This window comes from Anastrepha ludens, chromosome 3, assembly GCF_028408465.1.
Source record: "Anastrepha ludens isolate Willacy chromosome 3, idAnaLude1.1, whole genome shotgun sequence".
Classification (NCBI taxonomy): domain Eukaryota; kingdom Metazoa; phylum Arthropoda; class Insecta; order Diptera; family Tephritidae; genus Anastrepha; species Anastrepha ludens.
The window spans coordinates 86,616,743-86,635,170 of NC_071499.1; the positions used below are offsets into that span (position 1 = coordinate 86,616,743).

The 18,428-nt window shown below is 36.8% G+C and overlaps 3 protein-coding genes across 4 annotated transcripts in view; 2 read left to right on the forward strand and 1 right to left on the reverse strand.

Annotated features, from left to right (window-relative positions):
- Positions 1-7,693: 7,693 nt before the first annotated feature.
- Positions 7,694-9,597, forward strand: LOC128858374 (exosome complex component RRP45). 2 transcript variants are annotated; one of them, XM_054094584.1, is made up of 5 exons: positions 7,694-7,886; positions 7,976-8,348; positions 8,406-8,990; positions 9,046-9,273; positions 9,341-9,597. In XM_054094584.1, exons 1-5 carry the CDS (start codon positions 7,821-7,823, stop codon positions 9,382-9,384), a joined length of 1,296 nt encoding a protein of 431 aa, XP_053950559.1. In that variant the 5' UTR covers positions 7,694-7,820; the 3' UTR covers positions 9,385-9,597. The 2 variants fall into 2 exon arrangements, with proteins under 2 accessions (XP_053950559.1, XP_053950558.1); XM_054094583.1 differs by having other exon boundaries at positions 7,695-7,886; positions 9,338-9,597.
- A 1,029-nt stretch (positions 9,598-10,626) lies between these two features.
- Positions 10,627-11,945, reverse strand: LOC128858375 (histone deacetylase complex subunit SAP30 homolog). The gene is made up of 2 exons (XM_054094585.1): positions 11,159-11,945; positions 10,627-11,094 (listed from the first exon to the last, which is right to left on the reverse strand). Exons 1-2 carry the CDS (start codon positions 11,552-11,554, stop codon positions 10,966-10,968), a joined length of 525 nt encoding a protein of 174 aa, XP_053950560.1. The 5' UTR covers positions 11,555-11,945; the 3' UTR covers positions 10,627-10,965.
- A 1,770-nt stretch (positions 11,946-13,715) lies between these two features.
- LOC128858376 (plastin-3) overlaps positions 13,716-18,428 on the forward strand; it is a 54,555-nt gene continuing 49,842 nt past the window's right edge. The window contains exon 1 of the mRNA XM_054094589.1: positions 13,716-14,348. Within this exon, the coding sequence (XP_053950564.1) occupies positions 14,274-14,348 (75 nt within the window). The 5' untranslated portion in view covers positions 13,716-14,273. The remainder of the gene's footprint in view (positions 14,349-18,428) is intronic.

An 18,428-nucleotide genomic window follows, 5' to 3' on the forward strand; every position in this document is an offset into this window, starting at 1 on the left:
ACCCACGTCACTGTTGACAGTTATAATTTTGAGGTTGTAAAAGACTTCGTCTATTTAGGAACCAGCATTAACACCGATAACAATGTCAGCCTTGAAATCCAACGTAGAATCTCTCTTGCCAACAAGTGCTACTTTGGACTAAGTAGGCAATTGAGTAGTAAAGTCCTCTCTCGACGAACAAAACTAACACTCTACAAGACTCTCATCATGCCCGTCCTAACGTATGGCGCAGAAGCTTGGACGATGACAACATCCGATGAAGCGACGCTTGGAGTGTTCGAGAGAAAGATTCTGCGTAAGATTTTTGGACCTTTGCACGTTGGCAACAGCGAATATCGCAGACGATGGAACGATGAGCTGTATGAGCTTTACGACGACATAGACATAGCGCAGCGAATAAAGATCCAGCGGCTACGTTGGCTGGGTCATGTCGTCCGAATGGATACAAACGCTCCGGCTTTGAAAGTATTCGATGCGGTACCAGCTGGTGGTAGCAGAGGAAGAGGGCGGCCTCCTCTGCGTTGGAAAGATCAGGTGGAGAAGGACTTGGCTTCACTTGGTGTGTCCAACTGGCGCCGGTTAGCACGAGAAAGAAACGACTGGCGCGCTTTGTTAAACTCGGCCAAAATCGCGTAAGCGGTTATAGCGCCAATTAAGAAGAAGAAGAAGGGATCAAAATAAGAAACTTTGCCGAAGGAACCATACCTCTAAAACGAATTCTGATGTTCCCCAATTTGGGTCGCATCTAAAAAAAATTATGCTAACATCTTCTAAGCCGATTTCTGGACACGAACTAGATTTACACCACTCTTTAGTCTCCTGTTTTGATTTAGGATTATGGTGATAGACCCAAATCTCATCCATAGTAATGAATCGATGCACAAAATTCACTTTATCCTTTCGAAAACGCTCAAAATGTTGCTGGGAAAGTCGCATTCGAATGTGTTTTTGTTCCATTGAATCGAATGCGGCACCCATTGTGACACAGCTTTCTGAAACCCAATACTTCAGTCGAAATATTGCTTGCAGTACCCATGGGATGCCTAAAGCTTCTAATAAATCTCTTTCAACCACTTGACGATTTACCAATACGATTTCCTGTACTTTTTGTACGATTTCTGGTGCTGTTGCTGTTTTTAGACGTCCTTGACTTGGATCGTTTTCAAAGCTTGTAGTACCACGTTTAAATTCAGCAAGCCATCTTTCTATTCTACTAATTGCTGTGGAGAAGTCCTTAATCAACTTTAAATATTCTTTCATAAATTTCCGTTGCTTTTAAACCTTCCAAAAATAAAAATTCAATCACCGCACGATACCTGAGTTTTTCCATTGTAGGAATTCCTCTGACACGTCGGTACTAAATGGCTTGTAATCAAAGAATGAATTCACAGATTGAAATGAAACTTCGCATACGTTCAATGGCCTCTTTTATCGAATCGCAAAAATTATTGAACAGCTGTTAATAAGTGAATACTCCAATATCGTAACAGTGGCAACATTGCATGCTTTGTCAACAGACAACGGTTTATATCAAAAACTTTGCAGTGCAACTACCTGCTAAAAATTATTGTAAACAAACAAACAAGCGCGAAACAAGTTGACAAAATTAACGAAATATAATATTAGACCACCCTTTATTTTAATAAATGGAATTTTTCTTGCTATAAATGAATGAATATTTTAAATACTGCGTAAACGAGCAATGTCAAACGAATAATGGGATTACTTCAATTGGAAAAAATACTAAATTAAATACCTATCACTTCTTGCGTTGATAAACCAACAGCCACAAACATAAAAATAAAATTATTTGTAGTGTGAAATTTATTTTGACAAGTGTTCACCTTTCAACAATTGAAATTTACACAAAGTGAGTAATAGCATCCATAACTTTTATCATATCCTATAATTTGAAGGCACATTTTCACTCTCACACACATACACACGCATCTGTTGATAGGCTTGCCACAGAACGAGGCAAAGATGAAAGGTCACAGCAGATGAATTTCTGTGGTATTTTATCATAGCTTTTTTTGTGTAAACCTGACTTCGACAGCAACTTCAAACAAAAAAGGGGTTTTGTGTGCCGAAAGGCAAATGCACAAATTTTATTTACATACAAAATTCAGGCGAACGCCTACACAAATAAAGCAGCTAAGATGAGTGAGAATGTGTGTGTGTATGTGTATGTGTATCTGCGTGCATGTGTATGTGTAACTTTTCATGCATAAAAAGCTTCTACAAATTCATACAATCTATTTGCTCGGAATATATAATTTGTATGTATGTATGTATGTGTTTGGAATATTTCGAAAGCAACCCAAGTTGAAGCGAACAAATTTAATGAAACAACAAAAACAATGAGAAGAAGTAAAATTAGACGAAAAAAAAACTAATCTGCCAAAATATAAAATTTTTAGCACAGAAAAACTATTTTTGGAAATGTACTATGCAAGCAAGAGATGTTTCTGAATGTATATTTTTCAAAAAATAAAATGAAATGCTCTCCTTCAGATGTGTTCGGTTGGTTGCCTTTACAGTTAGAGTTGGTCATTGCTTATAGCCAGCCGCTAATGCTGCGGGCGGCTATTTTTCATGCTGCTTTGCCACTCTCTGCTTTTAGTCTTATTTATTTTACTTATATGTGGGTGTGTGTATGCTAGAATGTGTGTGTGTGTGTGTGTGTGTGAGTGTGAGCCGCAGGCGTTGTGTGCATTTTTAGTAATTTCCATGTGTTAGCCAATTCATACAAATATGCCCATATATATACACACATACATGTACGTTTGCTTGTATGTGTTTTAGTTGCGGGCGTAGTTAGTGGCTGGAATTCGAATATTTTTATCTGTTTGAATAAATATGTAGGTATGTGCGCAAGTACACTCAAATGGCATCTGTTCATCGTAAAATAGCCATACTTCGAGTGGAAAATGTTAAAAAAAATTCGTAAACAATATAAAGCAGACATAGTTGGCAACAAGCATGCACACACACACATATTAGTATGAAGTTATGTATGTACTGCATTAAATAGCCGATGCTGGTAGATACATATGAAATTTGGTTTTTAAAAACATATGTATGTACGTATGTATGTGCCTGCATATGCTATATATAAGTACATAACACTTTTGTATATATGTATATGTGTGAAAGTCCATTACACAGGTATTCTTAGCTCGATTAACTTTGTTGCACGACAGCAACGGCAGTGTCGGCAAAACTCAGCCTGCTTGCATAGTAAATATTCAAAATTTTATTCAGATCCTAGCACATTTTCGAGATTGCGAAAGTCATATGTATTCTCATTTGTGCATTCTTTCATATTTTTTACTTATTTTTAAATTTCTATTTTCACTTTTTGTTTTTCTTGGCAAGTGTTCTTATATTCTATATGCTATAAGACCTATTTGATATACATACGTGCATACATACATATGTATACGTGAGCAATCATTAATACAAATTTTAAATTTAAATAATAAATTAAGCAACTTTATTTTTTTTCATTTTACAACATTCACCTGCCTTATATATTAAAAAGAACTTGTTGATTTTTCGAGCCTTCAACACTTATTTGGGAGAAAACTTTGTTAGATGGCGCAAAATTAATCACCATTTCGGAAGATTTATAATTTGCGCAAATGGCGTCATAGAAAATAAAAAAATATATAATTGGCGCTTACAACATTTTTTGGGTGTTTGGCCGAGCTCCTCCTTCTATTTGTGGTGTGTGTCTTTTTATTTTGCTTGATTTTATGCCACAAATGGAGGGTCCTACAGTTTTAAGCTGACTCCGAACGGTCAATGGTTTTTATGAGGAGATTTTTCATGGCAGAAATACACTCGGATGTTTGCCATTGCCTACCCGGGGCGGCCGCTCTTGGAAAAAAACTTTTTCATTTTGCTGTTTCATGCACGGAAATTCGAACCTACGCACTCCCGAATGAGAATCACGCATCAACCCATTCGGCTGTGGCGTCATACGTCAATCATATTTGACACTTGTGAACTAAACAGCTGCAGTAATACAAACAGGCAAGCAATGGAGCGCATAAATATCAAAATAAAGATTTCCATTGCTCAAAATAGTTTTATTTTTTATTTAGTAAAAAACGTATTAAAATACAAAATTAGATGATTAATTTTGCGCCAAATTTTATATTGAGAACGACTTTTTTACTTTTACACATAGTTCACTCGGTTGCCATGAATACTGCTTGTACAATTTCCATTTAAAAATGGATATTAGTGAGTCTAATCAGCGTCTCGCTGCCTAAACAATTCAAATTATCGAAGAAAATCTCAAAAAATCTGAAGCACATTCGAGAAATTCACACAGGAAGTGCTGAAAGGGCCTACCTCTTCCTCATATCTACAACTCCCACGGAAATCCTTTTACGGGGATCCGAACCTAGCGGCCTATAACCAAGGGTACATTGCTTCAATAATATTCCCGTAAGAGCCAATATATTCGCTTTGGAGTGAATCGATTGCATGCAGGTGTTCAGATTAGTCCACCTGCTGTTAGCTCCACAACTGGTGAAAATAATATGTATGCTTGAACTGGATTCTCCAAGACCCATTTCCGGCGCTTTCCTCGCCCTTTCATCTACATCCTCTTTTCCTGAAACACTACTCTGAGAACTCTGTATAAATTGAGGTTGCGCCCCAGTTTTACAATGGCAGACATTCATTTTTATATTCGTCTACACTAATACTATTATTTTCAATACAAATTAGCCATGTACCTGATGCGGGCACTATCTATGTAGCCAGCTCCAGGTAATTTATCAACTAAAAATGATTAAACCAAAATTTCCTTATAAAATGAATTATATGCCGCTAGCAAGCCACTAAAGTAATACTAAGAATTTTACAGAGCCAAAGTCTTTACAAAAAACCCAAAAATACATTTTTTTCAATTTTTTTTTCATATTTTTTTATTTCAATATAAAATAAAGTAGGAAATTATAAGAATATAAATTTTGGAATATAATTAAATAAAACAATTTCTACAGAATTCAAAAAAAAAACTTTATATATTAGATTTCGAAAAATGATAATGTCTATGTAAAATAAAAAAAATAAAAATAAAAATTGCAGTTTTTGTGCAATGTCTGAAATAATAACATTGTCAAGCAAACTGCATAAGGTTGCGGTACATGACTGCGAAATCATACAGTTTTTCGATTTACTAATTAATAATAAAGAATGTTTTCGCTTATGTACACATTATATTCATTAAAACTTTTTCCTACAGGGTTTTTCTCGGAGGAAGCATATGAGAAGAGTCGTTTTTCTTATACCCGAAAAGCTTCGCGGCAGTATTAAAAAAAACTGTTTACTAGTTTCTTCAGTCCTACTTTTTCGTGCTTAACACCCAGTCCGTAACTAAAAAGCGAGATTACCCATACAAAATTTCTCTCCTGAAATCTGAAATTGCAAAATAATTATAGAAAAATCCCAGATTATTTCCACACTTCTTAAATACAGCCCTGTGTTATTGATAATTATTTTTACGAATGTAAGGAGCAACGTCAAGGTAAAAACTAAATAAAATGGACGCCGACAAAGAAAACTGGCTTGTAGACATAATTCTAATGAAATGTTTGTTAAATAAGAAAAAGCGTATGTGCATGAACGATTTGTCCTCTTATTATATATATATATATATATAATTGGCGCGTACACCCTTTTTGAGTGTTTGGCCGAGCTCCTCCTCCTATTTGTGGCGTGCGTCTTGATGTTGTTCCACAAATGGAGGGACCTACAGTTTCAAGCCGATTCCGAACGGCAGATATTTTTATAAGGAGCTTTTTCATGGCAGAAATACACCTGGAGTGTTTGGTGTTTCACCGAGATTCGAACCTACGTTCTCTCTGTGAATGCCTAATGGTAATCACGCACCAACCCATTCGGCTACGGCGGCCGTCCTCTTATTACTTATTATAAAATCAGTAAACGTCGTTTTCGGATTTCCTCCAACTGTTTATTATTAGCAGGCGATTGCGCAATTAAATTAGCTAGTCCTTCACCTTGTCTTTTCTTCATATCGTTTATAATAATTAAACAAACCAAAAACACCAAAATGTTCTACTAAAGCTATTTCTATGAAGAAAAACCTTTCGAAACAGTATTGGCAGCTGATTGATTATTAATTTTGACGGTAATCTACCACATGTGAACGGATAGATTAATTTTGTGAATTTATTGGTAATTACTGCATATGTGAACGTACTGAATTGCCAATTACAGTAGAAAGTTAATTCCTGTGACACATTTTTTTTTCAATGCCTACTCATTACTTGCGAAATTAGAAAATTTTCACCACAATACTTGCAACTTTTTTTGTTTTGTCTTTCTCTTGAGCTCTTTTTGTGTACGTTGTATTTATTTTTGAGAATAAGGCTCGGAAAGTACCGTTGATGTCATTCTTGTAATGACATTTTTTGAACTGAAAACGTAGGATAACTTTAGGGGAAGTACCGTCTAATTCCTTTACTAACGAAATTCCACTTTTGCGTTGACTTTTGCATTAGCTAACAACTTTCACGTGCATAAAGTAACAAGAATTCGTATTAACAAAATGAACAGTCCATAAACAAGTTTTTTACGCGATCTGAATCTGGTCTAGGTAAAGGAAAAACTCTAAAAATTTCTAAGTTTCCAAACATGGAAAGGCGTTATTCAATTGGTTTGCGGATCCAAAGGTCCAAAAACTTACGAATTGCAAGTGATATGTTGAAAGAAAAAGCCAAGTTATTACATGCCAAAATAATAGCAATGGTTAAGTTGGACAAACTTTAAAAAGAGGCATGGAACATGATCGCTAAAAATTTGTTGAGAAAAATTATCAAATAAGAGTGACTATATCAACCCATTTTTTGACAGGGGCTCATAGCTTTAAATGAAGAGAACTGTAATGAAGACAGCGAAACAGTCGGGTCAAGACATCAACGACGTGATGCTAAATAGGAATAAAATTGCATGGGAGGAGGCAATATCAGCATTCAATATATGCTTCGATTGGGTGGGCAAAAGAGTGCTTGCTTAAACGATGTTGTGACGCTGCAAAGGCTCAGAAAGAGTGTGGTACTGAACAAGCAAGTTCGTACAAAGCAAACCAAAATCGAAAATTTCTTTAATTTCAAATGGAACTTATCGCTTTAAATGCACTTTATTTAATATAAGAAAAACAAAAAAAACTCAGGTCGCTATCAATAGAAAAAAAACGATTTTAATTTTATGGAAAAAACTCAGTACTTGTGTCGACCTCGAAATTTGCACCGAGTCCGAATAAAAAACATTTAATTGCTTAAAGTTGGTCAGTTTTGTCGAAAGTCCAATTACACCATTCAATTAAATGTTCAATGAAAATTCATTTCATGTAATCAGCCTTTTAGCGAAAGAAGAAAATACGTACAGAATAAGGCAATAAATTTTAAGCATAAATCAGTTGGACTGCTTATTTATGCAAGGTAAATGGCTTTCAGGAAAAAATTAAGGCAATTACAAGTATGCTAGGAAGTGCCACAAGTTTTTTGAGTTCGTATTTCTATCGTAAGTCACACAATAATTTCCTACAGGCAGTCGAGTTCGAGTCTCGAAACTAAAGGTCTCGATTTCGCTCTTCTTCATTTTCTTGTCATTCCGTCTTGTTGTGTTTTCCAATTCTCTTCTTAAAATTCGTAAATATTGCGAAACCTAACCTCACAATGTTGCAATAAACATAAAAGTGTACAGAAAACACCGAGCGGTAAATTTCGATAATAAAACTTTGTTCACGCAGCTATTAAAAACAAGTGTGACACCTTAACATGAAGGAGACGCCACTTTCAACCATTGACAGTACTTTCATCACCCAAGCAGTCAAAAAGAATTTGGTAATTAGCCAAAGTGACGCGTCGAACACGCGGTGGCTGGAGGTATTTTCATTAAACCTGAATTTTTATTACCTCACATTACGTTTCAGCGCCTTGATGGTCGAAAAAATGATGAATTTCGTAAAATAACAATTAATTTCGGTGCCGATTGGGGCAGCGCTCTGGTAGCGCTTGGTGAAACTAAGGTGCTAGCACAAGTTTCCTGTGAGTTGGGTGTCCCAAAGTCGACGCGTCCAAACGAGGGTTTGATTTACATCAATGTGGAATTGGGACAGATGGCAGCGCCACATTTCGAGTCCGGTCGCAACTCTGAATTGAATGTACGAATTAGTCGCACCTTGGAGCGAACATTCAAAGATTCACGTTGTGTTGATTTGGAATCACTTTGTGTCACAACAGAGGAACGGGTGTGGGTATTGCGCATCGACTTGAATGTTCTCAATCATGAAGGCAACTTAATAGGTGAATTAAAAAAAAACTAATTAAGAGCTTTTGAATTTTAACTTCGTTGCTTTTTAGACTGTTGTTCAGTGGCCGCGCTCAGCGCTCTGATGCATTTCAAGCGTCCGGATGTTAGCATCATTGATAACGATGTACACATACACTCCGCTGCAGAAAAAGAACCTATACCTATGGTCATGCATCACTATCCGGTTTGTGTTAGTTATTGTCTATTCGATGATGGCCGTTTGGCAGTTGCCGATCCCAGCGTGTTAGAGGAACGCACAGCCGATTCAGCTATGGTCTTCGGTTTGAATTCCTTCCGCGAATTGTGCTGTCTAAACTTGGGTGGGACAACCCTCACAAGCTCTACACTTTTACTACAATGTGCAACACGTGCCGCACGCCGTGCTAAATTCGTAGTAGATTACGTTAAGGAAACACTAGAATTAGATACAATGGCACGAGAGGATAACAAAAACTCGGGATTCACTGAATGCGTGCGCCTTAATAAAATTACCGCGTTGACAGAGAATCGCTTGGCATTACGTTTACGTAATTTCAAATTGCAAGAAACGCAAGAGGTGAAGGGAGAAAATGCTATGGAAACAAGCGGTGATGAGGAGGAGAGTGATGAAGACGCCTCGGAAAAGAAGCAAAATAGTATGTAATGCTTTTGTATAATTTCGTATTTAATTGTTGCCTACATTTTATACAGTCGTTTCCATCGATGCCCAAACTGCGGTACTGGAATCCAACCAATCGAATATCAAATGGGTGCCGGATGATGATGACGCTGAAAGTAATATTGAAAGCATGTGTTCTGATAACGTCATTGAGGAGGATGAAGAAAGTGAGCGCAGCCTGTCACAGCAAGTGGAAAAACAAATGCGTAGAAACTCGAAGAAGCAGTCGAAACGTTCATTAAGTAAAAAACATTTGAAACGTAAGTTGTAACTAGAACAGAGTATTTTGTGAGATGAGACATTTATTTATTTTATTTCCATTAGAAGATGCTGATAGCGACTCAGAGGAAGAAACAAAAGTAATATTGTGAAGATGAATATAAACTTCAATTATAAAATTAAATTAGTAAACTGGTATTCTTTCCAACTGGTATTTTTAATTTTTTTTATTTATGTATTTTATTTCATATTTTTTGTGTACCTAAGACAATTCTGTCTTTTATTTGTACAACAACAAACAACTAGAAGCTTACACTAACATAATTTGAAAAGAAAGAAATTAAATAGATGAGTACTGAATTGAATATTAACGCTAATACAATAGCAATAAATAATTTAAAAATAAAAAAGGAGAAGAAAGAAAACTAAGTAAAAGAAAGAAGTATGCACGAAGTTAATTTGTAGCCAAAAGCAAAATGCAAAACAAGGACATTATTGGAATATTCGCGCAGGTTCTGTAAAACACTTCCGAGTGAATTTCAATGCAATTGCCAGAAAATTTCAATGAAATTCCCGTTGAACTTTACGAAGTTGCTCCTATGCAGTGCAGCTTTAGCACTCGTGAATTCGGGTTCCACAGAAAAAACAATAGATCAGAAGTAAGCGAATTTTATTTAGGGGCAACCAAGCTGTTATGTCTCTAATTTGGTTAATTGTAGCAGGTACAGCAAAGTCCTTGATAGCATATATGTTCCTACGACAGTCGGTTCTACGTTACCGGAAAGACCCGAATTTATATCCGGCCAAGGACTGTCACTTCAGCAGCATTCCCCATATGTAAGTATGGGGAATGTTTATGCTGCTACAACAACAACATAGCATATATGTATGTACCATATATATATATAATTGGCTCATGCATCCTTTGTTGGGTACTTGAGCTCACTCCTTACTCCAATTTGTGGTGTGAGTCTTGATGTTGATCCATATATGGAAGGATCTATTGGTTTACGCCACGACCGAATGACAGCAGCCTTTTCATGGCCGACAGTCTGATTTGCTACATATCCGGCCAAGGATTGAATCTTCAGCAGCACTCCTCGTACATGTATGGGGAATGTTTGCCGCTACAACAACAAAAAAGCTTTTTCATTGCAGCCTCCAAGAGTAACGATGTTAATTTTATACATTACCATATTACGGATCGGAAACATAAGCATGACAATCGCGCCTCTTCAGAAAATGATAGAGCTCAATGCGATTCCATCACGGGAAAATTCTTAAGAAATTATTATTCAAGGGTTATACAATTCCATAGCGCGCAATTCTTAGACCAATGTCGACATCGCACAGTCGGAAACTAAATAGTACCAAGTGTGAAAACAAAACGTCTGTTTAGTATTTAATTAGTATTGCAAAAATTTAACAATCACTTTCTTTATTCAACAGAGTTGTGTAGTTAACTTTCTACATTTCTATAAATATACTTACGCACATAAAATTAAAAGAATTATTTACATAACCCTTTTATTATAGATTAACTGCATAATTCTAGTTTTCAAAATGAAGTAAACAATAACACGATGATCAATGTTGACTTAAAACTAAGTACATTTACATGAAGCAAACTTTATACACTAAGTGTTTGATGATGCTGCTGTTATTGCCGGCTTAAATATTGAAGGAAAATAGCATTAAATCACCAAATATCTGGAGACCTAACTCCGTTTTCCTCAGGTTGTGTCATTGCCAATGCAATTTTTCTGATCCAGCTTATTCGAATTGGTTTTAACCATATACACAAAGTATGTGATGATTTCCTTCTCTTTGATTGGAATCGTTTTGAAATGCTTCACGATTGCCTAAAAACAAAAAACAAACAAAGAGTTAAGTTAGAATTATTAAAAATCCTCGAAATATGCTCACATCCGCCAACTGCTGTCGTTTCATGCCGGGTCTGGTTTGCACTTTGTAGTGACGTTTGTAGCGTCTCAAGGTGTTCACTTGTAGAGAATAGAGATCGGGCATGGTATCCTGCATTTCGTTGTCTGTCTCATTACTATCTTCTTCAGAATCCTTGCGTCGGCGTTTGCTGCGTGCAGACTGTATCTGGCACTTGTGGTATTCACAGATATAAATGCGTTCCGCGGTGGGGTCATTACGTAGTTTCAGCCGTTTTTGTTGTACTGTTTTTTGTATACGTTTGCTATATCTCGCATTCCCCGCAGGATTTCGGCAGCGCTCATCGTCGTCGATAAGGCAACACGTACTGTGCCCATCACGAGAGTCCTCCTCTCCTGTACTAAACCCACCGTTATTCATGGCAACCACTATTTTTGTGTTTTAATAATCGAGCAAAATATTATGTTGACTTCTTCTTTAACCGTTCCGATATTTGTTTGTTGCTTTCAAAATGTCTTAGCTTTAAACAATTATTTTTCTTCTGTCTTTATGTAAATTAATGTGCAACAATTACGCAAAACTTTCACACTTCACTACCCCGACGCTCTACACCAGTTTTGAACGCTTCTCATGACGAGGTCACGTAGTCATATTTAGTTTTATTTATTTGCAACTTTTTCCATTAAATTCTGGTAATTGGTTGATTAAGTATGTATAAATTGGTGTGTTAGCGCGTATTCTAACAAACTCTTGCACAAATCTTCCGGAAAAATAATTTCAACACAGGCGTCAAATATGCGAAAGAACAATTGGAACAAAAGTTGCAATGGATTACAAAAAGAAAAATAATCTGACGAAGGTAAAAAGCAAGGCGAATTGATAGACGGTGACTTCGGTAGAGCAACGGCACTTCCATGTGAGAATGAATTGAATGCGCCTTCCGAATTTGCTATGACGTCACCAATGCAGATAATGAGACAAGAAAGCGAAATCAATGGAAATTGTCAAACATATGAATTTAAAAGTAAAACAGTTAACTTCACCTTTCGTGTTCTTATATCTGCAGCGCTGACGTTAGCCGGATCTGAAAATCCCGAAAAATAAAGTTGCGGTTTTTGGAAGGTGTCGTCATTAGCATTCTGTACACTGTTTGAACACTGTCTGTTTTTAATATATGTATAATATCTCTAACTAGCATGTCATCAAGAATGATAGAGTAAGAGATTGCGCCTGCCGAGTTGGCTGTGTCGTAAGGGCCCACGAATAAACAAACAAAGGAAAGGGAATTACTCATGTGTGCAGAAGAAGAGTGCGAAAGCAATGGAGGCAACCCAACTCAAGAAATTATACGCGCATACACATACTTTCTTGCCACGGCGTCTTCCACATAAAAACGCAAACAAACTGCATTTCGAGGCTCTATATTAATTTGTGCTTTCACAATTTAACACACGACACTTCGTTTTCATTAGTTTCCTTAGTTAAATTTCACAAATTACAATATTACCAAGCATGCAACTTCTCCTTTTGTTTGTTTTGTATTGGGAAGTGAGCTGATGTCAGACTTGTCAAAATCGCGAAAAAAACGCAACTGGTTATGCAAGGCGCCACCTACGGTACTCAATTCGCTTTGGCATGCCATACTGTTGCCACACTTATGCCAATTGTGCGGTGTTGATTTTCTATAGTTATGTACAATTAATGAAACTTTTAAGCAGCATATAGAGTTCACAAGAAAACGTTCAGTAAATGTTGACGCAATTGTTTTCCTACACAGAGAGTTACCCCTTTCAAAGTATGGCCGCTTACAAATAAATCAGCTGCTTTGTATTATATTATGTGGGCATTCGATAATGAGAGATTAGAAGTTTGTACCCTGTAAAATTGTAAAATAAAAAATATTTATTAGTTTATTATCGAAAGATATTAGTAAACTATACCGTAAATATATGCAACCAAAAGTAACCAGAAGTTACTTAAATGGAAAATCTGCCAACCAAAATATCTAACCAATAAGATCAAAGTGGTTTTATCTCAAACTCAAACCAAGAAAGGTAGCGAAACGTTGAATGCACACTTTTCTATTCTATCACCCGTGGCTTACATTGCTGTTGTGCCGGAATAACCTTATGGTAAAAGTAGAGTCCGCCGATTTTTGTCAGTCAAATGCGGTGCGGGAGGACTCATCTGGCAACGATATTAGAGTTTCTTTTAATCGGAATCTCTAACGAAATAATCGGATATAGATTGGAAAAAGAGAAAGCATATCAGAAAGCTGAAATGTTAGTAGCAGTAGCAAGAAATTGCTTATAAACTGCGTATTGCCATTAACAAGTTTGTACCAAATTGGCGTGAGCACTTCTTAAGCATGTTTTTTTAAACTGAGTTTTTGCTTTCCATGACCTCACTCAAAAAACATTTGTCGTGACCGTTTAATTATAAATACTAAATTTGAAATCGGCAAGCCAGATTCTTACAATATATTACATTACAAATTTGATACCTTCGTTGTTCGAGCTTCAAATCATCCCTGCTGTTGTCGAAGTCTTGCTCAAAACGAAAATGAAAATTAAACGCTGATTTCACTTTGCATTCTTTCGCAAGTTGTGAAGCAGTGTGGTTCAATTTATTTAAGTTCGCAAAATCAAATAGGAAAGAAACGCTACTTGTCGCCCGCCCTTCAACACACACTCAAGAAAAAAATCAACAAATATACACGTTTCAGTTGTTTTATTTGTGTTCTTTGAGTGAATTTTAAGTAGAAGACGTTTACAAAAAAGAAAAGTGCATTAAAGCGCGTACCCAATTTGAGGTACATTGAAACGAAAGCACGAATAGAATAAAATAATTTCCTAATAAGTGAAGTCGCGAAATATAATTCAGAATCTGAAAGTTCCGAGTGTTGTGAGTGTGGTTGTAAAGAGACTCAAATACGTATACGTACAAGCGGAAGAAAGAACGTCGCTGTTGCCGTTGCCGTTGTTGCCGCAGTCGCAGTCGTAGTCTTCATTGTCGGCGAAGAAGTAGAAAAGAGGAAAAGCGTTTAGTGATTCAAGAAGCTCGTTGGTGGCAAAGATTTTCACACTATAATAATCTCGCGAAAAAGTTGATAACTAAAAACAAATTATAGATACGTAAAATGTCGGTTTTAAACAAATTTACTAAAACCTTATCAGCGGATGAAAAGGCGGAAATATTGGAAAAATTTACAGAAGTAAGTAAACGAAAAAAGACAAAGCGCCCCCCACAAAGAAAATGCTTGAAAAGGAAATGTTTGTGGGATGGCAGCAGAAGTCGCTGTTTTTGACGCCAGCGTTGTATGTGCGTTGCCGCTTCGTTTGCAGTCGGCATGTTGTTTGCACAAGTGTTTTTTTTTATTGCATGGGGGAGTCAAAAATTAAAAATCTGTTTTGTTTGAAAAAAAATATATATATATATATATATTACGCCAAATTGGCATTCTAAATGTAGGAACAATTGATGAGTCATGTTGCTGTTTCGGTGAAGATAGTGGTGCACAGTAGAGGTAGAACAGACGTCTGATGCGCAAACTGAGGGCGAGGTCACCCAATGACTGATGGGATGTGGCGTCGAACTGCGCTGTTCGGCGTCGCGCAGCCATGAGAGAATACAGAGTCCTTTGCTATGCACAACCGGTGCCGGCTCTACCTTCATTAATAATGACTGCTTTAAAGGAGTGTCCTGTTAAAATAAAATAAAATTTAAAGAAAATGATATAAAAGGAAACTGAAATGCTATATAAAAAGCTTAAGTAAGGCGTTAAAAGCGCAATTGTGTACCTAAAGTTGGTAGTTTACTCTCAACTGGGGTGGCTTTTATATATAAATAAATTTTGTTTGCATTGTGTCGAGTGCCCCTAAGTGTATTCAGTCTTCGCTGATGGCTGGGGATGGATTTGTGTGCTCTTAAATCCAAAGACCGCCCTGCACTGTTTTGGGTGGTGTGTAAAGAAAATGAAGTCAGGATATGAACTTCATTCAGCTTTTACCGCAAATATTTCCATTTAAAACTTCACCGATGCTGTCGCGCTATTGTGTATTAATTCCGGCAACGACTTTTGCTGCGCTAACTTGGCAACAGAACGTAGTGGCTTTTCATGCCCCACATGCTGATCCTTTCTTTGCTCCGATAATTGACAAATGCAGTTCCTACATACACAAATAACCGTTAGTTAGTGCACAAGTGAGGTGCAATGTGCATTTTCTACTATTGCTGGAACGCATGTAAGCTGTCAAGTTCAATGGCGTACATGGAAGACAAATATGCGTGTGCATTCCTAATATATGTAGTGTTGGAAATAAAAATAAGAACAATTATACATAGAAATAGCGTCCCGGCTGAAAAAAAAACTATATGAAGATCAGTGGATCTACGTTACCTAAAATCCTCATATTTACATACATATATCCGGACAAGTGCTTTCACTTCAGTAGCAAAGGATAGGTTGGCTTAACCGGTTGATGGCTCTGTTTTTTAAGTGTGATGACTTTTTTTAAAGTGGCGATATACATTTACACAATGTAAATCGTAGTATATAGCTCCACGTTCAACATTCAGCAGAATCACCATTATTTTTAAGCCCCTGATTTCTTAGTGGCTTAAAGTTGAAGAAGTTAGTGAAAGGCTTGATCAGTATTGAGACTATTTGCCAATTTACAACTCATGCTTCGAGACTTTATCTCACATCAACGGCATGTATTTCCTGTTCACGGCAACATGTCAAATTTTATAATGAATTCCAGTAAAGAATGACTGCAGAACAAATAAATGTGAACATGAAAATGAAAGAAGAACGTGATCATATAATTTTCTCACCATTGTATACATTTGAATATTCTTATGTGCACATATTCTTATGTCGATATGTCATTTATTTATTTACCGAGTTTTTGAACAGATTAGCAACGTCCTTTTCAAAAAAGAATGTGATTTTAAAGATCAAACCTAGAGTCAAGAAAACTGTTATTCAAGCAATATTCTAGCCTATATAGTTTTCTACCAGAACATTTGCAGTGATTGGAATAATCGACTGAATTACTTTTTTAAATTTTCATTTTATTGCACAGCTGCAAATCTTTATTGCATACGAATAGAAGCGGAGGTGCTGGGTGAGAAGAGTTGAAGGCATGAGTATCATTTGTCAATTTATGTATGTACATACATACATACATACATGCACTCTCTACATTATTGTATACTCTTGAGCCCGATTGTAACTCAATAAGAGCACACACTTGGCTGACTGCGTAGAAGGGAGGGGTGTGGGCGTCAAAGGGTGATCTAGTTGCCAAAGTGCCTAGTTGTGACTGAGCTGCATTGTTCGTTCTCGTCGAAGCGCAGCGATGCAAATATCCAAGTGCACCACTTCAAAGCGTCTTTTATCCGACAGTGTCGCATTTATATTTATTGAATATTATCACAGAAGTACTCATGCATTTTTATAGCGGCGCTTACGTCTTGAATAATGAATGTGTTTGCACCAGTCGTATGCGGGGGATCAGCGGATTGGTGCAAGCAACGATTTTCACAAACACACCACAGATAAATAGTGGCATGAACGACTGCACTTGCATTCCAATAGCAGCCATGCCTTTTGATCCGATTAATTGACTTGAGTCGCCAAGTATTTGTGAGTGCCTCCTTTCAAAGTCGCCTGTTTGGACTCAATGTTTGTTGTTGATTGCATTGTTCACTTTATTGTGCTTTTGTGTATAGCATTAAAAGGCATAAACGCAAAGTTATAAAATGCTAACCAACAAGTCAAGGTCTTTCGCAGCGTTTTACAACAATCAAATTGCTTGATGATAAATGCTACGCAATGCGAGTACAATACAAAATATTGTTGAACTAAGAAAAAATCAAAGAAAATATACTTATGTATGTATGTATGTGTGCATGTGTATGCACGCAATCGTACTGAACGCAAATAACGCACATACAAAAGTACAAATATGCAACGTATAAAAAAGCGGTTTGATTATGCCAGCGCCAGCTGTACCCATGCAAGCAACAATCACGTACTCTTATGTACAAACATTGTATTTTGTACCTAATCTTTATCTAGCAGCTGTGTGCGATATGTGAATATCAGTTGCACTTTCATCGTTATTCGCATTTGTTACGTTAACCGCCCGTGCGTCCAACCAACCGCTGAGTGTCAATCAGAAGCCCAGCAGTCCATTTCACACCATACGCTAACCCGCTCCCCCTTATCATTTTGTTTGTTTATCAAATACCTTCTTACGGAGCATTCCAAAATTGTGAATTACAACAATTGAAGTTACTAAATTTTTTAATATAAATGTGCTCCACATACATATTATATATTGAATTAAATTCAATTAATTTAATTGGTTTTTTTTTTTAATTTTTTACTGTTTAGTGTAATATTGTTGATAAATTGGCTTGCCATCTTATTAGCGACACTGCAAAAATAAAAAAATCTACAATCTTTTGCCATGAAGGAGGACATGTATGCAAATGGCTATAGGTAAATAAAATATAGGGCTTAAAACAGTAAACTGGTTGTACACTGCGCTTCCCCTACCACGGGGTCACTATTTGGTGGGTAGAGTTGGAAAAAATGATTCCAAGAGCAAACTGGAACGGGTACAGAGGTCAGCATCCATGCTTATCACAAGAGCGCTGCCTTCTACCCCCATCAAAGCTCTTCAGACTCTAGTGGTCCTTTTTCGCATAGATATCTATGGGGAAAAATCGGGTTAATTGCATCGTAATCAGATTTGAACAATCCAAAATTCTCGGAACTCTACTGGGAACATATAGTGAACTAAATTACACTTAAATACTTTTATGTCTTTCAAGCTGTGCTATAGAAGAAGAGGCGTTGTGGGTCAGGAACTTGCCAGTTGTAGCAAAACAGATCGCTATCTACCCTAACATTCAATGGCCATACAATCTCTACACTGCAATCATAGCGAAATTCTGTTGCCGAGTTCCCGGTGACGTGACAGCCGAAGTTACTCTCACCATTTTGCTTCGTGTGACCAAACCTGGTAGTCTATCATCCTTCATTTACGAAGTGATATGAGCGGGGACTGCGTTGATTCTTTTCGTGTATCACCAGCGCAATCTCATTTTGTTTTTGTAAACAAAAAGCTATCATGACCCCGGTTACGTTAACCAATCAGCTGCTTCCTTCAAAATCGGTGAGAGCCGGTTAACGGTCTGATGTTGACGCCATCTCTATATTCTGAACGTTGTGTATTTTCATACGGATTTTCTTGCGCATTATGAAACCAATGGTGACTTT